At 41.1% G+C, this 24102-nt stretch overlaps 1 protein-coding gene across 1 annotated transcript in view; it reads right to left on the bottom strand.

Annotated features, from left to right (window-relative positions):
* The window catches only part of COL4A2 (collagen type IV alpha 2 chain), a 139686-nt gene that overhangs the window by 83912 nt on the left and 31672 nt on the right, over window positions 1–24102 (bottom strand). The window contains exon 3 of the mRNA XM_048080798.2: window positions 15216–15296. Within this exon, the coding sequence (XP_047936755.1) occupies window positions 15216–15296 (81 nt within the window). The remainder of the gene's footprint in view (window positions 1–15215; window positions 15297–24102) is intronic.

Here is a 24102-nt window from a genome sequence, read left to right as displayed (position 1 = left end):
ATACTTGAGAAAACACAAGCTGACCAATTTTCTTTATGAAAACTGCTGTAGCTGCTTGAATAAACAAGCTACAAGAACAGACGAACAATTATAATCTAAGTATTGAATTTCATTACTGGAATGCTTTTAACTGAATTGAAAAATTGTGCTCCATCAGACACTGATAAAAGATATGCAACCTCTAAATGCATGCATTTCCTCGGATCTTTAATAGAATTTAGTTTAGAATAACAGAATACAAAAGAGATTTACAGTATGGAAGATGCCTACATCAGAGATCTCTTGAGGCAAAGGATTCACAAATGGCTGCAAGAGTGTTCCAGCAACTGTAAATACACAGCAGAGAAGTATGTTTATCCCACAAAAGTGAAAAGGAATCCTGTTGATTTAGTGCACAGACGCAGGAACACATTCAGCTCTACACTCATGCCTTACTGCGTGAGGTTTATTCGGCCAGTTGGTGTGCTGATTTACACCATGCAAAACATCTTTGAAGTCAGTGAGGCTACACAACGTATAAATCAGAACAGGTCTTTGCTTGGGACTAAGAATAGAGAAAGAAGGAAAATCCTTACAGGGAATATGCAGAACAGGGTGTCTGTTAGGGGGAGAGTAAACAGTAACCAACACTGCAGCTGTGTAAATGCACCGAGCTGCACAGGCTGCAGACACTACTACAGTGTGTGAGCCTATACCAGAGTGCTGGGGCTTTTTCAGCAGACAGAAATATATTCTTTTTTAAAGTGTACTTACTGAGAATGCTATTTAACATCAATTTAGGACACACTGAAAATTATTCAGAGGTTTTTTGGTGATTAAATACAAGTAACACTGGCTAGCAGTAACTATTGCTGTACTTAATAAAACTACGAATGCGATGACAATGCATATCCTTGATGGTGATATATGTACTTTGCTCCTTGCCACAGCAGAGCGGTGTGCCCTTCCAGCCAGGACTGCTCACTGCAAAGATGAGGATGGAGGGGAAGGGAGTGTCTCCTTCCACCAAGGGAGAGGACCGCAGCCCCTTCCACGTTTCTTGTTCTGTACACGCCATACCATGGCAGGGCATAGGCTGAAGCGTGTCACCCCTTAGGGCAGCGTTAGGCTTCCTTCATGTTACTGCTCACGGGAGCGGTCAGAGGGCACCCTGATCCTTTCCACGAGTGTTTCCTGATGAAGCAGCTCCTTTCTGTGAGCCTCCACAGATCTGGGATAACCCCAGCAGTCCAGTTCCCCATCTCCATGCATCAGTGAGTGCCTGTGGCAGCTTGGGCGCTGTGCCGGAGGAAGGTGGCTCGGGCAGCAGAAGTGAGCCCGTCCTTCAGCACACTTGACTGAGGTTACCACTGCAGAGCAAGCCTTGGCACTCATGGAGGTGCCCCGTGTGTTTAAAAGCATTGCTCCAACACATACCGTTCCCCTCTTCAAGAGATGCTTGAGCCCTTGCGCCAGACAGCAGATAAACCACTACACGCCTGCTGGGCCCGAGGACGTTGCTTGGGCCGGGCTCTGCTCCCCTTAGCCGCAAGCGCTGGGTTTGGCCCTCGAGAACCACCATGTCTCATCCTCCCCTTGCTGCTTGGAGAAAATCCTGACCCATCCCACCCTGGATGAGAGTGCTGGCAGCACTGGGGCTGAGGGGAGGAGGATGGGGATGCAAGAAGTAGCAGGGCCCACGGCCTCCCGCTCCTCAGGCTGCACACCGACCCAGCCACGGACCTGGGCATACGGGTGCTTGCTCTCCTCTGCATTTCTGTCTGCAGGCACAGGCATAGCTCGTTTTCTAGGCAGAATTCTCTACTGTTATTTAACTGGATAAGCTGGCTTCTTTCACTTTACATTTATATTTCAGTGAACATCTGCAGCATTTGAGATTTCACTGCATGGATTTTCCAAACCACACCATAGGATCTTGGCAGTTACACATGACTTCAGAGATTTTATACACATATATCTGAAGCTCTGAGGAAGCAATTAAACCATATGGACCTCTCCCATACAGTAGGAAGCACAGCACAAGTCTTGTTGCTTGATTTATTATAACCCCATGTCATTTAGCAAAACTAACTCTGCAACTGTTTGAAAGAAGTAAGCCAGCAGAGAGGGGGAGGACTTGCACAGGGAGCTGTGGCTCAGCAGACCCTGAGCGGCTGCACTCAGCTGCAGCCGCATGGCGTGGGGAAGACCACACTGGCTGGACCGAGTGTGGGCTAGCCAAGTTGAAGCCGTGTCATTGGGTTGAGTGACAAAAAGGAAAACAAAGGGATTAAATGGATCCATCCTCAGCCACCACATACCTATAAAGGGGCCTGGCAGCGCCTGTCTGCTTGCCTATCCTCCTTTCCCCATGCAAAGTCCCCAGCAAATAAAAAGTGAAGTAAAAGCTGAGGAAAAGGGCAAGTTTTAACAAGGCAGTGTTAAACCACACACCTGTACCACGCACATGGGGGAGCATGCTCTGTCCTGAGGAGGGAGTTTGTCTCACAGTGGTGAGGGACGGACACTGCAGGAGCAGTGCAGTCATACTGGAGCTGAAGCGTATGCCATGGAAAATGTGTTCTAACCATAAAGCAGCATGCCAGCTCATGCTCTCATTAAATACCAGAATAATGAAGATACACGGGTCCAACACCTTCAGCATGGTGTGGTGCCTTTGGGCCCTTTGCTGCTGGAGCTCCTGTCTACTTGAAGGAAGCTGTCACCGTGCCCCTTGGCGTGCTACCTCTGTTATTAACGTGAGAGTGCTAACAATGCTCTTGGCACTGTGCAAACATCCAAAGGCAAACAGTTCCTGCCCCAAAGAGCTTACATCCTCCCAAAGACAAACACAGCCAGCAGCGAGGACCACAGCACCCTGTGTTCTGGGGGAAGAGTTCATCACACAGAGCTGGCTTTGCTCATTCCTCTTCCAGGCTACAGAGAAGAAAATTCCTTTATAGGAAACCTTTAATACAAAAAGGGTGTTGAAATGACACAGGAAATTATGTTCTGGGTTATTTAAGGTAAGGTAGGGATAGCCCTGGGAGCAGGTCATAAAATAACAGAGAAGTAGAGGGTCTAGAAATTGAGAAACAGCCAAAAGCAAGAGGTAGTTTAGGTGGGAAAGAGGAATATTTGGATCAGAAGAAAATAATAAGGACATATCCAAATCCTTATTAGACTGGGCAGAAAAACTCTATTTGTTGCTATGCCCTGGATGGAGTGAAGCATTATAGGTACTGAGGACAGCAAGCACAGGACTTTTCATTTTTGCTCTAAAATCAGTACTATGCTCTGCCAACAACCTTGGGGTCTCATAAATCTACTTTTAAACAAGTTATAAGGCTTGATAATATCTCTTTAAGCAGAGCTAAAGCAAAAATGAGCTTTGCTAACTACTAAAATAAGCAACAGTTAAACACAGAATTTCATCAAACAGCAATGACCCTTACTAAAAAAAAGAAAAAATCAAATAATTGTACTTCATTGGCATCTGTGATGATACTAGACAAAAGGGAATCTGACAGACTACTAAAATATTTTCACAGGAAAATAATTTAAGCCTGTGAGAGAAAAAACACCGCACAGACATATTTGTTCGGGCTTGCAGCTTATTCATTGTCTAGAGACATTTTCCATGCCTAAAACACAGAAGTCTATCCTTCAAGATCTTCTTTCTGAATACTCCCAAAGAAAGTATCCAAGTGCAAGGTATTTTAATGCTTTTCATCCTTTTCCAGATCAATGTAATGGAAGCATTTCCCTATATTTCAACAGCCCTGTTCATTATGTGAAGATACTTGAAAAGTATTTGGAATCCTTACATACAAACTGAGGTAAATAAAGAACATTCATTCTGTTAAGTGTCATTAAGGAAATGCTGAGAATGGGCTCCGTTAGCCTAGGCAGACACTGTACGTGATGACAGTCTGCCCATTCCCACATTCCTGATCTGTCCAGGTCAGACTCAAAGGATTCCATTAATAGTTTGGTGCTTACCAAATAAGACAAAAGGAAAATGGGTCAATGCTACTTGCTCCCATGTGACAAAAATACAGAAAATAGAAACAAGCACTATTTGAGAAACTTGTAAAGCCTTGCATACATGTCATGAGAAACCATTCACACTCTCTAGAGTGCAATTTAAGCATTACAAGATGACCTGCATTATCCCCCTTGGACGGCTGTGTGGGCTACCCAGTTACAGAGCAAGGCTATCATCCACAGGCTGCACGGTCTTTCAACTACTGCTCACAGTAAGGAGAAATTGTAAAACTTGGCCAAAAGTATTTCTGGGCATTAGTTGCACCAACTGTCAGAAATCAAAGCCTGAAGGTCTAGCCAAATGGACAGTATATTTGTCCTAAAACAAAGCAGACTGCATTTCATTTCCATAATGAAGCGTAATGCCTATGAGAAACACATACAAAAATATCAATGATACATGAGAATGTATTGTGCTGTGCAGATACTGTTGACCACAACGAGTGAAAAGATTACAGATGACTAGTTAATTATGGAATTGCTTAGCTGCATGTACTTGTTTTCTAAAGGAGGTAAAATATACCTTCAGTATTTCCTGAGAAGACAGGAAGTAACAACAACAACAACAAAAAGAGCTGTTTAATTTTGAGTTAAAAGATATGGTATTTTTTTTAAATGATTGTGAGTAACATCATTTACTCACAATCATTTTATTGTGAGGGTTTTTCTTCCAGTTTCAGCTATGGTGACCAAGATAGTTTTCCACTACACATCTCCAACAAGACAGCTAGCATTGTTAAAGTTTCCTTTCATTATTTCATTACTTCAGTTAAGTTTTCTACAATTAAATTTAAAGTCCTTTTTTTTTTCAAAACACACTTTAGTGTGTTTTGTCTTGCTTTTGTTCTTCATCTCTCATTCAAATTTGTGATATGCAGATGGCCAAATCCACTCTTAAAAATGCTGCCCTCAAAATAAATTCCTAAAATACCAGTGAAATACCTTTTCAACTTACTATCAAACTACTGTAATATCTTATTTGATTGCAAGAAGCCCATAAATCAAGGGAATACGTAGCTAATGCAAAAGGCATTGCATTGTGTCATTTCAAATACAAGAGCTGAACCTGTATTACAAATAGAGTTAATCCAGCACATTTACTTCAGTCCTAATTTTGTTTAAACTGCAACCTTGGTATTCATTTTGATTGATTATACTAATTCTTGAGCTTTGTCCAACACCGTTGAATTGTTCTCTTGTCACACCAGCTGAGATTGCAAAGGTTTTTGAGACAAGCTTTTAGGCAAAATATCTGTACACCTCTAATCTAGGTCAACGGGCTTAAAGAAAAAGCGCAATATTTTTATTTTTATTTTTATTTATTTAACATTTCATATGTGGATGAAGCAGAAACGCTCCACAAAATAAAAGAAAAAGAAGAAAAAAAATATTTTTTGGTCAATGTGCATATTTTGTTTGATCTGAAAGAAAGATTTTAGTTTTATTTAAACTTTGAAACAGACTTTAAAATATCCTTTACACTTACAAATGAAAATGTGATTTTGGCTTATACATTTAATTGCATATCTGCATGTATCAAAGCACTTTGTTTCCTTAATATTTTTTTTTTTTTTGGTCTGAAACTGATTCTTAGAAAAACCATTCACTGACTCTTCCCAAATCTCTGATTTTGTGTAGAATGCATATGTGGAAGGCAGATGCACTGCTTCTTGCTCATGGGAAAGTTATCTAACCTCCATCCACCAGTTCAAAAAGATCGCTGATGTTGATTAAACATGTATAAACAGAGTTGAAAAGGAAACATGCATATTTCACTTGAAAAAATGTCAGGACAAATGTACTAAAGAACAGCAATTAGCAACCAACATGAGTATCTTGCTACATGTCTGATTGATAGCCACTGTAGCCCAGGTTAAGCAATTTGCACTAAATAAAACATTAGGTTGTAAACTAGGCATTGAGTTTCAGACTGACCAAGTCAAGTTATGTCAAGCAAACCTGCATCCTGCCTTCCTCTGGTAGCTAACTGGAGAGATTATGGAACTATTCACTACTAACAGTTCATGCTATTAAGCCTTAAACCCAAGATTTAGATGCCTATGGAACAATGTCAAGAGTTTAGGGACTTATGTATGCCGGCAAGACCTTATTAGGCAGTGTTTTGCAAGTACAAACATAAACAAAAGCATACATTTGAAACCATATCCTCAAACATGTATGTAAAAGGGAACTGTACTCTTGCATCTGAGAGCTGAGTTTAGCTTCACACTATTAAACATTCTTTTATGGTAACACTTTTTTCTTTTACAGTCCCTGGTAAGCTGTTCTCCACTATTATTTTGACTAGCCTGAGAAAAAATAAATAAAACCCAATATACCATACTAGATTTGATTACAGTATTGAAATAATGAAAGGTTCCTTCCTGTCAAGGCATAATGCTTATTACCACAACAGGTAGTTTGCCTATAAATCTGCCACCACTACAAATACCTCCCTCAGATAACTCCCCTCTGAGGCAGAGCATCTTCCTGGCAGCTTTCAGAGAGGTAGCACAATTACCCACTGCCTGTGAAGCAATATGAAATTTTGAAGTATCTTCTTTTTTGGGGGGTGGGGAGGGAATGGGGTGGGAAGTATTTCATATCCATTGCAGAATCTGATGATACCTTTAAAGATAAATGAGGGAATTCAATCCCGAAGCTTTGCTTATAGCAAACACAGAACAGCAAACGAGGCTTTTTAAAATAATTTCTTTTTGGGGAAAGAAAGAACAAAAAGAAAGACGAGCAGAAAAGAAAGAAAGGCAGGCTAGTGCAGGGCACATAGGCATGATGAATTTTTGGCTTACATGACCAGTAGAGTTTTTCTTGGTGGTGGGAACACATTTAGTTTTTAGTTGAGTGGCTTCCTGAGGATGTCTGAAGGGCATATGAACTGGCCAGGTGGCTCCTTCATCCTTATGAACTGCAGCTTGTGAAGGCTCAGGTCAGCTTGCCTTCTCCCCACAATTCCTAGGTACATCTCAGCAAGGCCAGATCTTCCTTGTTGCTACTTAGCTTGATAATGGGTAGAGCAGGGAAAAGTAATTCTACTCACCTCACAAATGAGAAGTTGTACTAATATGAACCTTCAAGAGCTTACCTATTTTAAGCTCAGGATGCAGGCAGAAGCTGCACAACAGAGCAGACCACTCATTTTTTTTTTATTTTTATTTTTTTGCACAGAGAGGACAATGAATGTTATTGCCTGGCAGGAGTCCTGGATTTGTTCTCTACAGGCAAGAACGGCTGAGCTGGAGCAGCTAAGAGAAACAGGTTCACGGGCAAGGCCTCCCAGGACGTTGTGTGGCAGTCCCCCCTCTGCTGTGCCTGCCCTCTTGTGGCCACCATTAAAAAGATCTCTGATGTTGAAGGATGTCAGTCTCAGGGATGGTGGCTCATCAGCTTGGAAGGAAGGATCAAATCTCTGATAAGCTCCAACCTCCAGATGGTTAAAATGTCTCTCTGGGGTGAGGATGCTCCTGGAGCAAAGGGAGTCTTCCATGCGAAGAAGATGAACCAAGTGATGGTAGTGGGAGGTTTGATTATTTGACACACAGAGCTGGGTTTGCAGCAGCTGAGAGGACTAAGTGGCCTCCTGAGAGGAAAGGTAACAGAGCTCAACAGATGTGCAGATAGGTATTTAGTGTGGTAGAAAGGAGGAACTGGTGGCCACAGTCTATGTTATACCACCAATGTGGGAAAGCAGAATAGGGATGTCCTAGGGGGTTAAATCAAGGCTGCCGTGCAGGGGACTGAAGTGCTGGCAAACTCTCTGGAACGAAACCAGTCAGCACAGGAGGAATGGGCTGGTCTTCAGTCAGAACGGAACAAGGCTGCTATTACTGAAAATTAAAAAGGTCACAGAGAAATAGCTAAGCTAGAAACAGGGGAAAGACTGATAGGCATGGTGGAGCAACCAGTCAGGACTCAAGGAACTTGTGAGGGAGACATGGCTGATGTTCACTATACATTCCTGAGAAGGCAAGGAAGAAAAAAAATAGCAAAAATGCAATAAATAAGAAACATAAACCACACTACAATGTCACTTGACTGGCACCTGCAACAAAGAGTGTGCCAAATTTGTAAGCGCTTCTATAGCAATGCTAGAGACCTAAAAAATTGGATTAGGGAATTATACTGCTTGGCAACAAATGACAATTCTGATGCAAGATGGATCTCAGGCTGGTCGGAGGAGGATCATCAGTGGCACACTGAATTGCTAGGCTGTCACCTTCACTGGAATGACAGGAGATGAGGCACAAGCAGAGCAGTGGCACAGAATGCGGAGGACAATACTAAGTGTAACAGAAAAAAATACCGTGGGCAAAGGACAGCAACAGGGAATCCCCATAGGAGATAACAGAAAGGTAGCACTTGGTTTGTATTTATGACTCCCTGATAAAGACAAAGATCATGAAGCGTTCAGTTAAATCAGAGAAGCTGCAAAACTGAGTCAGGTAGAGATACTGGCAAATTAGCCTACCTACATACAGTCAGACACAATGTCTCATCCAGATGAGATAAGGAGATAAGATTTTTGGACACTGTAAATGACTGCGAGCCCTGGAACCCACAAGAAATGATGTCTCTGATCTTGAGTGGTCCACAGGACCTAGTTCAAGAGGTACTAGGGGGAGAACTGCTCTGTAATAGCTTCACGATACAACTTTAATTTAATACTGTAGTCAGATGGAGTAAACCAAACAAATGCATCACACAGATATTCCATATCAAGAAGGGAATATACATAAAAATCGGATGAATAGTAAAAAACTAAAAAAGCAGTCCAAAATGTAGGAAGCCTAAAGCAACCTGGAGGCTTTTCAAAAACACTATATTAAAAGTCCTGGTAAACTGTGTCACATATCAAAAAGAAAATAAAACAGTTCAATAAAACTCTGCATAGCTCATAAAAAACCTAAGGAGGCTATTGTAGGGAAAAAGGTTCACATTTAAAAATTTGCTGAAATGAACAGCAAAGCTCATAAAAAGCAGATCAAGAGTAAATGGCAACTCGGATGGCTAAAAAAGAATGTGAACACTTTGCAGAAGGTCATCAAGCTCACAGTAAAAAGTTGTTTAAAGCAAAGCAAGAAGCCCTCAAAGGAAATAACAACACATGATGCCAAAAGTTTAAAAGAGGCACTCAGGGACAGTAAGGCCACAGCAGAGAAACTTAGGGAAATCTTTGCATATGTCTTTACTGCTGAAGGTGTTTGAAATTTGAGTCCCAAACCTAAGCTATTTTTTGAGCCAGATTAATTTCAGGTAAATATACAGGAAGTAGAAGATAAAATAGATAAGGCAGACCTTGGTAAGTGAGTAGGAGTGGTGACATTCACCTGGACCTTCTGAAGGAACTCAAGTGTGAAATTGCAGAACTGCTGGCCAAGGTGTGTAACCCATTGTCCCAAATAGCCACAGTTGGTGCCAACCCAGCTCCCATGTGGAAAAGACACTCAGGAGTAGACCCTGGTAACTGTGATTGACTGGGCCAGGGCATCTGACTTCCCTGCTTGGCCAGGCAGTCATCTGCCTTAAAGAATACCATAACTGAGCACAAGGATAAGCATGGTAAAGGAGGACCTAGTAACCATAATGTATTTTGATTTTCAATATGGCTTTGACAGAATTCTTTACCAAGATTTTTGAAAATAAATTCCCTTGGAGTTGGAAGAGAGGTGCTTTTATGGATTGAAGGCTAAAAGATAGGAAGAAAAGAACAGTGCTTGGCAATCACATTTCAAAATGGAGATGCAACAGGGACTGAGCCATGAAACACACAAATTTGTAGATGACACTAACCTATCTCAAGTTGTTAAACACCATGACGGTGATGGGGAGGTCCATCACTGCGTGGGTAGATAAACTTCAGTGTTGGTAGGCCTCAGGAGTGGCACTGAGAGGAAGACAAGAGGGTGTCAATTTACTGCTAAGACCTTGGTGCACCCATAATCCTGCATGCTGTGTAGAGCTGTGGTATCTCAAAGACCAGTCTACAGAGAGAAGACTAGAGGGGTTAGGGGCTGGCGTGCTGCCTCCTAGGAGAGGCTAAAAATGCTGTGACTCTTCCTTTTGGACAAGAGAAAGGTGAGAGGGGATATTATTGAGGTTTACATAATTAAGGAAGCAGGGAGTAAGGTAAATGCAGAATTGCTCCTTCCCAGATCTTACAGGACTGGAAATAGGGTGTACTTGAAACTAGGAAGGGATTGGCTTAGGACAGGTTGGACAGTAATTTTATATTGTTTGATTAGTGGAATCCTTGGTGTCACAGATTGCTGTAACGACACAGCAGCTTCAGAAAAAGATTAGACAAATTCATGGAGAAACACAGATATTGAAGGAATATATAAATATGTCACATCTCTAACAGTATAATTTTAATTAAAAGGGAAAAGACTGCAGAAAGTTGCCAGATCTCTGCTCCCCCTAAATAGCACCTCCTACCATCACTGCTGGGGACAGAGTAATGGGCTAGATGTATTAGTAGTCTATGATGGGAAGAAACTTCATGTGCTTTTATTTTGTAAAAATAAGCTAAAATATCAGATTTCATTAGATATATCAGTTTACACTAACCAAGAGTTAAAAAGGAGTTACTGCCATTATACCAGCTGAGAACCTGGTTAATTGTGAAATTCAACAATTACACTAACAGTTAATAACACGTATTTACTGGATTTAAACATTTCCCTGAAAACACAAGAATGGAATTAACTTTAGAATAGCTAAGTGTTGTATTTTATTTTTTTTTAACTACGGAGAAGAACATCTGCTAGATCTCGTCCATGTGTAAAGATTTAAGCTTGTACAGAAAATGCTTGTAAGTTAAGATCAGACACTAGATTTCATAGTTGCACTCAAAAACAGACAGAAATGATTATAGGTGGACTGGTAATAGTTTACCCATGGCCATTGCATTAGTGAAAGTGATACAACAAATATCTGTATAGGAGTTGTAGAAAAGTCTCATATCAGTCTTGATTAACAACAAAAAAAAATAAATGTTTTGGCATTCCCACAAAATGGCCTTTATGGGGATGCGAAACTGTCCTTTCATTTCAGTTTCCATTATTCCAGCCCCTTGTAAAAACAAGGGCTAAATGGCTCAAGCAGTGCTAGACGCTTGACTCAGACAGAAAGTACAAAGCAAGATTTCAATAGAGTGCATTTTCTCACTCTACAGAAAGATCAAAAAGATTTCTATTCACTTCCACTTTCTACAAAGCCCTCTAGGTTGGTTATGAAGTGAGGTTGATTATGAACTTCAATAGGTCAAACAGTTGGCCATTGTACTGAAAGGAGTTACTGCTTCCTACATAAGCGTATTCATGTTCTAACAATTTTTAAAGGTGCATATATTATACTCTGACCGATATATGGTCTACAAAGAACTTTAAATCTTAAAATATTAGGTGTTGCAATAAAAGATTGGAGAAAAAATAAACTAGATTTTTTTTTCTTTTTTCTCTTTTTTCTTTTTTTTTTTTCCCTTTAGTCCAGGGCCTCTGTTTTATTCAAAATAGAATTTCAATACAGTATCAATGCTTACCTCTTCTCCCTTCCTTCTTATCCAGACACCCTGGCACTCCTCACAGTATTTTCTCCACATGCCACTTAGGGAGAAGATGTCTTCCTTCTCCCTTTTCACCCTGAGCCCTCCACCTGAGGCTTACATACATGTAGTTTCTTGTTGTGTGGATCTGGACACTCCTGCAGGAACTTTGATTCTCACTATAACTCCATTGAGGTTTTTGCCAGCTGTGAGAATGGCCAGATGACTGATTGCAAGGCTGGCCATGAGGTACGGTCAGACCTATAAAGACTGGGTATTCATATCCAGCTAACAGTACATGCGCACCTAAGTTTAAAGTGAAGTAACTAGCCTGCTGTCAACATGAACAAAGACTGAAGTGTCATTAGACACTAGAGAAAAAACAGCTTATGGAAGACGTTCCCTTTCTTTGTTTTGCTCCAAAGGTGTAAACTCAAAAGCAGGACAGGAGGTGGCAAATTCAAGGGGATCGTGTGTGGCCCTGGGAAGACATGCCGTTAGAGAAACTTCTCTGAGCAACAGCTAGGCATTTGCTGTGAACTGCAAATGTGGTTATCAGCAATATCCTGTGATTTTTTTTTTTCCTGAAGGTTTGACTCAGACTTGTTTTCCTCATGGAAATGTGGTAGAAAGTGCCTTTCCCTTATGTCTGCACAACCCTGGCAGCAGGTCTGATGAGGGGTGGGAGCTTGCATGTTAGCCACTGTATTTGCCTTGCTGCAGCAGCTCCCCACCACCATGGCAAGCAGAAGATGCGGCTTCTGCTGTTTCATTTTCCCCAACCACACTGGACTTCATCGAGCTCTCTGAGTCCAGTGAAAGCTTCATGGCAGAGCCCAGCCAAAAAAGAGTCGAGGAAAAACTAAACACAGCCAACTCTTTCCAGCAGGCTTGTTGGGTGCATGCACTAATTTGTGCTAGGTTGCCTTCTGTCCCTAGAAACTGCCTGCTTGAAACATGATTCAACTTCAAGGTGCCTTCGTGGCTGGTGTTATCAGTCTCGAACCAAAACTGGTGTAGACAGAACCACAGGGCTTCCAGCTGTCATGCATCTGGAGACCTGGCACACTTGAGCAAAGTCTGGCTGAATCCTCACAAATCCAGACAGACAGTGCCTCTGAGTGCAGAGCCCCCAGAAGAAAGCAATGGGCATATTTTAGTAAAAAACACTTTTTTAAAAAACAAATACCATTGGATTAAGACAATACAGAAAAGCGCCTTTATCTAAATGCTGTACCTTAAGATTTCAACTGCAACAACAGCAGAAAATGAAGTAGAACCTTATATAAATAAAAACAGGCATTTTTCAGACCTTTTCTACTGTCATAATTTTCAACAGTATTTGCTGCTCCAATGAATTTACTTCATTCAACAGTTTCTGAAATGCATTCAGTAGCAGCAAGCTGAAGAAAGAGCTTTTGTCTATCTGTTTTTGAGAGATCTGTTATGAGATTAATGTGCATTTTCACTGCATGGTAGGGCAATGGTATGGCAACTGGTTGCTGGCTCTCACAGTGCTGTTTCTACCTGAATACTCTGAGACAGCTGTGTTGTACCTGACGTGGAGAGCCACTGAACAAGCACAAGTCTAGCAGACTTCTTCAGGCACTCTTACAAGTGCAAACACGCAATATGTCTATTGTGCATGTAATGAGTCACCTCAAACAGAACATGTGTGTCGTGCCAGATTATACAGAGGTTTTGTGAAAATAAATATTCCCATTGAGGATTAGCATGAGACCAGAAGCTATGCCAAATTTGACTAGTCTCTAAAGGCCAGTCTTGTTCCCTAAAACAGATGTTTAACTGAGGTTCTGACATCTGAAGAGACAAGCAGACGCAAAATACATGCAGTGCATGCTGACTCAGAATGAGGTATACAATTTCAGAGAATTCAAACACAATTTTTGAAGTGTTATAAAATTCTTTAAATCACTTTCCCCAATACTCCTTCACAATTTCCACAGTAACCACAAGCAGCAAAATATAATTAATGTTTTGTAACATCCTCCTTTTCTCTTTTCTTAGTGTCTATTTAACTAGCTTGATTAGTTACTGGGGTTACTCTTACTTCCCTGACATAAGCAAAAGTGTGAGTGTGGAGAATATGTAAAATATGCCCTTTTCTCCTAATCTAGATACTAAACATCTAAGCTTCTGGGGCACCTGGCTGATTCTCTACTTTAATAACTTAACATTTTCAGCTTTTCTAGCCTATTCAATTACTTCTGTTTAGCTACCTCTCTTCTCTTGCAGACGTGGTTAACTTGAAATTAAGGGTTATTCACTCAATAAGGAAGGAGAAAAATACTTTGGTCACGAAAGCAGGTAGTTTTTCCACAGATGACTGTTTTCACCAACTCTAGTGGAGAACTAGCAGGTCCATGCTTTACCTTAGAACACAAAAAGTCACACTGAAGAAAGACACAGTAGCATCATACTTGAGGCTGTTTCACACAGCAACAATTTTTGTCTTTCAGTGCCCTTGGAGGGAAATGGCAGGAGGCACTCGCTCAACTTCACGGGCTGAGCAGTCGGGGAAGGGCAATAACAGCTGGAGACAGCCCCTCCGGAAGCTGTGTCTCATGGGAAGGGTTTGTTTGTTCTCAGCTTCATCAGTCTGCCATTAGGTTATTGTAATGGAAAGCAGATCATGAGCAGGCCGTGGTCAGGGGTTGGGACTATTGCCACTGCGGTGCTCATGGCATGGTGACCATGGGATCATCTGACTTCCACAAATACATCGGGAGTTCTGCTGTAAACAAGAGTGTTCCTTGCCTTCCACCTACACGTTGACTTTCCTGCCACCTCTTCCTCCACTCAGACGTGGAGTCAAGCTCGAGGAATGTGATGGGAATGGGAACTGGCAGCCTGCTGCGTGGAAGAAAGGCAGAGTGATAGCAGAAAGAGCATATGACCTGCCGCATCTCTTGCATGGCCTATTCTTAGGGATGGGTGGATGGAAAAGGCTGAGTCACTCCCTCAGCTGCAGAAGACCAAGCTGTACAGAAGGAGCCTGCCAGCCAGGGCTTCGAGCCATACAGGATAGGAACTGCCCTGCTGCGGGGAGCTCTTTGGGCAGGTGGCTAATCGCCTCCACCCCATCTCCCTTCCTCTGCCTCTTAGCTCACTATTCCCCAAAACAAAGAAAAGGGTATCAGCAACAACCCAATGCCAGGAAGTCCCAAGCAGTTTCCTTCCAGTGGGTATTTCAGGTTCTGCAGAACTGGTTCCCTTCTGCTTTAATGGAAATCACACGTACGAGGTATCATGTCACTGGATACCATTTTGTTAGAAAGAATTCAGGAAGGTTACTGAGTGATTTTGTTGATAGTCCTTTAGCATCATCATGCAACCTGTACTGACAGCATCTAACATCACAGGACAATTGTCCCTTGAATTCTGACCCAATCTGCTCACAGTGCCTGAGAGGTCCCTTGGCCCTCAGCTTTAAGAGAAGAACGTGCAACACTTTTCAAATCTATGAGATATTGAGGAAGTAAGATGCAACGAAAGTAACTTTTTTCCTGAAAAAAATACAATTGTTTGAATATTTCCAGCACTCTGATGCAAGTTCACCTATAGCATACGCATGAAGAACATTTTACAGGAAAAAAATGTTACTCACACGGCCTCCTTTTTCAGGAAAACACTGGCATCCTCCACTGCAGTCTCTTCCTCCACATGGTCCTGTGTAAGTCTTTCCACCCTGCAAACCAGAACACACATAAAACAGAAGTTAATTGATGTGAACTACAATATTTGGCACAACACAATAAACATTGATTTAGCATAATCACTGCAAAGACCTGGATCAGATCTATAACTTCCAGGTGACACCTCTTAAAGATAAGCTTAGAAGCACAAGTCAGAGATTTTCCAGTTCTTGGAGATCAGCATCAAGAAATATAATGTTACTCTATTAATTTCCCTCCACATTTGCAAAGTGCTGCAGCTCCATGTTGAGTGATATTTCACACATCTTTTTGACACATGCAGCATGTATCATATCACAGAAACACAGCTGCTTGGATTCTTCAGGAACATGGACTAAGTCCTAGATTACAATGCAGCACATCTTTCCATGCGTGCTCTAAATCATTGCTACATTTTGCAATATTTATTGGTGGACATAAAGGAAGACAACGGTATCATGTTCAAAACCAAAAGCCAAGCTCCTGCCCTCTCCTTTTCAATGGCTGTCTATTTTAGAGGCACCTAAAACTTGCTAGCAGCCCAACCTTTGTGACCTAGAATTCAGACCTCCATTAAGCTGCAGTTACACCTGTCCTGCCTGTGCAGAAGTGCCTCGGCCTGGGCTGTGAATCTATCAGGCACAACACACGCACCGCTCCATGCAAATCCCTGGAAGGACTCGGGCAGGCAGGCCGGCTCAGATTACACCTCACACACACTGGCTGCATGAAGAGCAGCAGCCACAGTCACTCTTGTTCAGAAACCTGAACAGCAGAGATGCTGTGCATGATGTGGTGTAACTTTTAGAAGTGTAACCTAATAATTAGGAATATTATGAAGGCCAGCCTGTGGCCCACCTCAGCTCAGGGTTTCGAACCCCTGATGAAAGTGCCTCAGCAGCCTGGTAAGGAATCTGAGAAGGGGAGAAAGGGATTTCTCATCACTATTTCTGAACCCGTTTTGCCCCACAGAAAATAATAGCGTCAGAAGAAATAGAAGGACTGAAGTCCAGCAGCTACTGGAAGTATGTTTTGGAGCCACAGCTCCTCATTCAGGGCTGCTGATAGTTTTCACACGCACTGCTCAGCAGATAAAATTGTAAAGCACCCTCACTCTAGGGTTCAGAGTTAGGCTCCATTTCATTTGCTTCCCTCCTGCCTTGAAAAACCCTGAATTTGTTGTTGTGCTGCGGCAGGAACAAGGGGTCCTTTCACCCTCCCCACCTCCCTCATACTGTGAGTACTTGGAAGGGGGGTGACATGGGTATAAAGCCTCCAAAACAAGACGGGTGCTCTGAGTTGCCCTGCTATTGCTTAAAAAAGCAGTAATGCTGCCGTTCCTGCCTCTAGCCCTGACTCAAGGACCTAAAACATACAGAGGGACCAACAATGCAATGCTTGGCATTCTTCAGGTAGCTCTAATCAATCCCCTCCTCAACACGTGCGGCTGATTTCTTAGGTATCCACTTCTTGCTTTACACTACCAGGAACCTGAAAACACAGCTCCAGGCTTTGGATTCCACTCTGTGAGCCAAACGAGTACCGGGTATGAAGCAGGTAGCTAACAGACATTGCCTAAGCCCTCCTTTGATCGTATTTGTACAGCTGACTCTCAATCTTATAACAAGTGGCTATACCAAGTTTCCAAAACAAGTTGTTATGCTTCTCAAGAGGGGGTTCCTGTCTGTATCGTAACTCATCTCATGTATTAGAATAATTTTGTTTCAGGTTTATATTTACTTCTCACATTTAATGAAACAAGTAGGCTTTCCATCCTGATAGAACAGGTCTACAGAACTGAAACCATGCCCTGAGCTATTTAAAGGTTAGGTGTCTGACTCAGGAAATTATTTCACAGAGGTAACAGTGCTCTACATCATGTTCTGAACTCTGTTTTTTGTTTAGACTATTATTTAGAGGAAATAACGAGCTAAGACCGTTTTAGAAACTCAAGCAGCTTGCTCAGGTTGGTCCATTTCAGTCAAACGACTGGATGGTTGCAAACTTATTATGCCTGTGTTTTGTTCTTATTAACTTACTTGCAGATGTAATGTGCATCTCTCTTTCAGGATCCTTCATTTCACAGAGTTTCTCCCTCCTCCCCCTTTTCATAAATGAAGAACAGAACTATTCATTTCTATGGATGCCATGCCGACATAACGCTTCTGTGAACATACTCCTCTGCAGGATGCACATCTGCATTGAGGTGCAATGTAATAAGTAGTGCAGCCATTCGTTGGAATTAATTCTGAACTTTTAGAGAGATGTTTCGGAGCTGTAAATAACAGTATATTGCAGCCCAACAGTAACAACTGACATACAGTAATTTAATCGTGAGAAATTTCAATTATGCCTACTGAGAAAATAGCAAGGAGAACAATAAGTTTATTTCTTTTTTAATTAGCAGAGTGTCTCTAAATTTGGTAAATTGTTGCTACGGAGAAAATAGAGTATGAATCAGAGCTATGGCAAGATAGTTGTGCACTTGTAAAAAAAACCTGGAGGCTGCTAATACTTATTTTGACTGGAAGAAGTTCAAGGTCTATTGTTTGTGTACTATCCATCATCCAACATTTTAATTTGCATGTTTTAACAATACCAGCAGCTAATGTGGGGACACAATTGTTTTCTTCTACAATCTGAGGAAGCTTTATTTTATTTTCTCATTTTATGTCCTTTAATGCACATAGATCCTTGAGATAATGAAGAGAGAAATCAGGAAGACTTCTCCAAAGGTAGAGAACATAACTGGAAAACATTTGAGACTAGCATTAATATATTTACTCTGGACTACACTTGGGCTCTCTGTATTGCTTAATTTCCACTCCTTCACTTTTGGACTGCTAGTGGGAGGGCTCTGGGAGCTTTTATTCACATGTAACATTTTCTGTTTCGTTATCTATGAACGTTTCTAATCTCTTGAAGGCAGATAATTGCACTGTCATTTAATCTGACATTACCAGGAAGCTATAGTATAAAACATAGTTTAAGAATTTTTAATGTTAAAAATAGATCATTTAAGGATCCTCGTAAAACCTTGAGAAAACCAACTATACACACAGACACACAACTGAGATGAAAAGAAATAAAAGAGAAATGTATCAGTCAATAATTAGAATGGAAAAAGCCCAACTTAAAACTTAGAAATGGACTATGTAATTTTAAAGTAACACAAAAATGTTTATTTCCTGAGGAAAATACATTTCTAGGAATTTAGCACCAATGGTTAATCCAGATGTAGTTCTCTTGATCTGAGGCAGGTGCCACGACTACCTGTTTGGCCAGTGGGAGAACAGCCAGTCCAAGGGTACAATTCACCCCATCCTGATACTGGCACCTAAACTGACCCCCTACATTTCTCCCAGAAATCACCTACTGCTTTCACTTAACTGGAAAGGTGAGTGGAGGTGAGCAGCTTACTTGGAGACATACACCCGCTGTAGAAGTCTACAGACAGGGAGATGAATGTCCTGATTTGCTCAATGTAAGGTTGAATGGTAAAAAAATTTTTGCAGCACAATGATGTTCTAGCATCTGTGCAAACAAAGTAGAAGAGTAGCAACAGCCCCAATTCTGAAGTTATCTGGTGTGAAAACCTTCAAATCCAGGTCTCGCTTATGTTTTGGACGATCTCAAATCCTACTAATCATTAAAAAATCCAGAGTCTAGGCGGAGTCTAGAAATGGGGTTTATATAACCTAATTTTAGATATCTGCAATATACACATCTACACTTGAGCACAACATCTGGCTTGCTGTTATAGACTACACAGAGAATTTCATCGGAACTATTTCAGGCAGTTGAGATAAATCTTATCCCAGAAGTGCCAGGAGATGAGAAAGGCAGCCTAGGGTGACTAGTTCAGATGTGTCTACAGTGCAGACATCCAGTTTCAGGTGAGATTAATCCTATGCTAAGTGTCCTAATCTCACACCCATTTATTGCACAGATCAGCATGGAAGTGGGAACAGTCTCCAAGGAATTGGGAATTAGTTCTCTGACTGATAAAATCAAACAGACACCTACCCTGGGAAAGTTCTAACCACCAGGTCATGAACTAGGCTGGAATGGATAAAGAAGGGGGAATGAGGAAAGAAATGAACAGAAAAAGAGAAGAGGGAATTTTCAAACTCTTCTTTTAACACCATTTGGTTACTCTGTGGTGGAATGAATATATGATTGATGGCTCAAGAAATTTAAACATCACTTACATTTAAGCACAAATAAAGGAAAACATACCATCTATGTCTGTAAACCTGTTTTGTGCCTGGTGCAAACAATTTCCCTTCTTATGTATGAAACAGCAAGCATAAAATGTCTATGTTGCAACAGAAAAAACATTTGTTGACCTTTTGCTTTCTCATAATTTTTTCTGTCCCCAAATAATATTACTTATGTTAGTACATCTTCAGCCAACAAAAGTCAACTTCTCTTCCAAGAGTTCATGGAGTTTTGCTTTTGACTTAAATGTAGTTTCTTTCAGTCAAACTCCTAAAAAAAACTAGAAATATATACCCAGTTCTCTTTAAAATTTTCCACCCATTAATGATTTTTTTATTACTGATCTTGACCACATTTATGTAATTGTTATCTCTGCATGCCCATTCAAGTATCTTCACTCTAGTGGTTGGTATTCTGACAAAGAACAAAGGCAATCAGAAGACAGAACTCAAAGTAAAGTTCTATGAGTACAGAAAGACCAGAAAATATAAGCCATTTCGTTACATGTAGCCTCCCCTCCGCACCCCAAGAAAAATACAGAAATTATAATGTAAATATTGCAACCTGGAATCAAAAGACTCTGCACACTGACATTTTCTTTGATAAAGTTTTATAGGTTGCAGTTGTGCATTAACTTCTGCCTTGTCACAGCCTGATTCTGTGCTTGCCATCAATCACAGCAGCCCCTCCATGCAGGCTAAGGTTTACCAAGGAGATTTCAGAAGGCATGGGAACTTGCTGAAAAGCTGAACCATGGCTGGGGGTGCTGACATACTGCGTGCTTCTGCTTCACGTGAGATTTTAACCAGAACGTTAAGTCAGGACTGCAAATCTGCCTCTGAGGCAGCACACTGTGTTGAGACTGGCCCACACTTCCAGTACGAGCCTCTTTTTCCACGCCTGACCTTCAGCTGTCAACACTCACTCTAATTTCAAATTTGGTCTGTAAGGCCCTGACATGGAAGCATTAATCCTCTGTTGCCTTTGAAAGAAAAGAGAAAAAAAATAGAGTATGGTTGGATACTCCTGTTGCTGAGGAAGCAGACAGATAAGAACTTCATTGGTTTCAAATGTTACTGCACAGTTGTATTTGCTCAAAACAAGCTTTTCACTCCTTAAAAAGATGAAAACATTTGTGGCCCGGATGCCAAATTTATTTCTCTAGAAACACTCATAAACAATCCTTCAAAACAAATATGGAGAATGCTGTCTGTGGGGTAGCCTGGGTTAGGCCAGCATTAAACTTGGTCTGGAAAATGCTCTGTCCTCAGAGAATTGCAATGCCAGGGGAAGAACCAAACATCTGAAACTGCCTGCCTGCAATCCAGTAGCTACGAGTGCACTGGACAGTACGACCACTGTGAAGACCTTAATTGGCGAGGGAAAGGGAGATATAAATTGGCACATTCAGAGAGGAAGGAAAAGATGTGGGTGTGGATCCTCTTTCCAACTGTTCTGAGAATTATTTAGCTAAGAAATAATTCTTTCTTTCATATTTGAATGGGAGCCAGAATCTTTCTGGACTGGATGTATGGCAACTGGAGTAATTTAGTGTGTGACCTCAACATCATATGAATGTTTACACTTCCCACAAAAGTAGGGGGAGCCATGTATTTACATATCCTTCTATGAAAAAAAATAAAAAAATAAATGGAGCCGGAAACTGGCCCCAGGATGAAAACGAAGAGACTTACCACCAGCCATACAAAGAAAGCTGGTTGCTTCACTACTGCCTAAGGCAACCTCCCCAGTGTGATGCTTCAATGCTTGTGGCAAGCACTTATGAATTATTGATTTGTGTGGAGTTTCCAATGCCACCTCTCTCGTGATGGATTGTGTAGAGAAAACTGTAAAGCAGGTTGCCAGGCATGCAAGCAGCTTGCTTGGCTTCTGGGTCCTGATGGGCATATGATCGTCAACAGAGAAAGAGTATCCCAAAGCAGCACAGCTCCTGGGGACTGTCTGGGGCTGAGCGGATAAAGGATGAGAGAATACAAAGTCTCTGATGCTGGAAAGTCCCCAAAAGACAGAAAATTGTCCTTTCTAGTGTGTCTCTGCAAGTATGTCAAAGCCAGCAATGGGGAACGTGAATTCTGTACCTCTCGGACGTGAAGCTATGAAAGACTTTCCTCTTATGGACTGGCTTGTGGCTCTTGATTATATGAACTTTCTGGCGTGCAGCCTTGATTTGAAGGCTGTATAGTTTCATTTCAAAGTGAAACTTCACAGCTCCACATCTCACTTTATTTGAGGTACTACTTACAATCCCCTTTTCAAATTAAAAAACTCTCTCATCCCAGTCTTGAGACACTGCCTTCTAACAACTGCAGAAACCAGACATGCTGCAGTGCGAACTTACCCTTCGCATTTTCATAAAAGCATTTCTAATTTTGTGGCTTTCATCCAAACACATATTTACCCATAAAACCAGACGGAATCCAGAAGGAGCTGCTGTGACATAGTAGGCATTAAAAGAAGAGGGAGGTCTTCAAGAAGCTCAGTCACAGAATAAAGCTAAAAAGCTGCATAAATGTATAGCACGGATATTTGAATAATTGTCCAGGGGTCTTGCTCACTTGCCCAGCATGAGGCTCTCTGCAAACAGTAAACTTCCCAGCAAGCAGCCCATGCTGTGACATAGTTTTCTGTCAAGAATTCAGTGCATGGGAGTCTGGTATTCACAGGTAAAGAAGTTGGATTCAGCTGTATTTTGCATTTTTTTTTTTTTCTTCACAGAGATGTTATCCTAAGAAAGGGACTAGAACACAAGATGGGAAAACCCAGTTAAAACATTGTAAAATGTCAAACAATAAAAAATGGTCACCTTTACGTGAAAATTCATTGCTGCTGCTTATTTTTGAAGAATCTGCAGTGCTGTCAGGTAGGGAATCCTAAAAGCAGCAGCTGGTCTCTGCTTCAATATGCTGTGACTCCCAGGACCTAATGAAGGTGGGTTAAGATATAGAGGGCTTTTCCTAGAAGAGAACTGCATCTAGAGGAGGAAAAGCAGTATCCTCTGCCTCTTCCTTATTTGAGATAGGTGATTTTGTTCCTTAGAGGAATGATAATTTTTGTCTTAATGATCAATTAAACCTTGAACACGCGCTAGCAGGAGAGGTGATGTTGCAAACTAAGCTTTTTTTTCTTTTTTTTTTTTTTAAAGATGGTTGCAGCCATGGCTGAAGATGCCTCTTACTTCTTACAAAGGGGCAAATGCTACACGGTCATCAGCTGACACCTACAGCCTAGAGTGATTACGGAAGAACAATAAATGTGTTGCTCATGAGCACTCCATTTGCAGGTTTACCAGCTTAAGAATCAGATTTGCCAACAGAAAAAACACAGATTTGAGTCTAGTAAGAGCTTGAAGTTGGAAATGTATTATTGAAGGTAAGCAAAGGTACAGAAATTCATTATTACTATTAATTAAGGTAGGCCCATTGGCTTCCCTGATTATAATAGGCTCAGACACCTTGTGAATATGGAGATGCCTAAATTTAGGTGACTTCTTATCAACTGACTCCTTGTTCAGAAGGTGAATTTACTTCTTTCAGCTAAATCTGAAAGACAGAAGGTACAGAAGTAGCTGAAGGGAAATCTGATTGGTAAATTAAAATTTGGTTTGGTATCTTTTAAACTTGATTCCATCTTTGTAAACGCATGCTTTTAGAGATGTATACTATTTCAGTCTATTATTGTTTCTTATGAGAAAACAAGACTCTCCTCTACCATCCAACATGGCACTCCTCATCTGGTAGGATGGTGGTCTTTAGTTTACAAGTGCTGGGACATCCTAATTTGAGCCCTGCTTCCCAACACGAACAAAGTGTATCTCCACAGAAGCTACCTAGGTGATTTTAAAAGCTAGTATTGCAGGAGTCAGAAGAAGTGTTTTCTTGTTATCAGCGATGATGATGAAAGCTCTCTGATATGGTGAAGTAGACATAATCACTCTCTAGGGAGTCTGTGATGACAAAGTACACTGAAAAGCAGTCTGCCTCTCCCTTAATTTTTATTCTATCATTTTATGTTATGCAACCCCCTATGCATTTTGTATTTGTCTTGCATAAGCGTAAATGCTCATGCAACGTACAAGTCAGTCGACGGTGTAATAACCTCATATGTTCAGTTACACTGCACGGTGGATGAAAAAAGATTTTCCATAAAGGAATGAGGGTCAAGACACTGTCAGCCCTTAATCTGAATTTGGCTTCTGTCCAATATCTTATATTACTGGAATAAAATCCCCCTTCTCATCCCCAAGCACAGAAAGCCATTTGTTCACATACTAGTAGCATAATAATGAAATACAGCATCCACTCATTAAAGTAGCAATTTCTATATTTAACTACTTTTAGTTTCCGAAGTTCTGGAATGACATCCAAATAATGATATCATTTGCTTCAAACAATAGAAAGTCTGGATGCTATTCTATATATGGAGATTTTTGTAGTCTATTTATAAACCTCGCCAGTTATTTGACCTGTCTAGTTTACTCACCTACGTAAATTGGCAGACTCAGGAAACTTGCTTGAGAACATATTATTCTTAGCAGTTGGTAAATCTGAAAGTTGCTAAATTATACTTGAGATATGTAAC

This window comes from Anser cygnoides, chromosome 1, assembly GCF_040182565.1.
Source record: "Anser cygnoides isolate HZ-2024a breed goose chromosome 1, Taihu_goose_T2T_genome, whole genome shotgun sequence".
Classification (NCBI taxonomy): domain Eukaryota; kingdom Metazoa; phylum Chordata; class Aves; order Anseriformes; family Anatidae; genus Anser; species Anser cygnoides.
The sequence above is the reverse complement of the archived record's forward strand: the minus strand, read 5'-3'. Positions and strand labels throughout refer to the sequence as shown.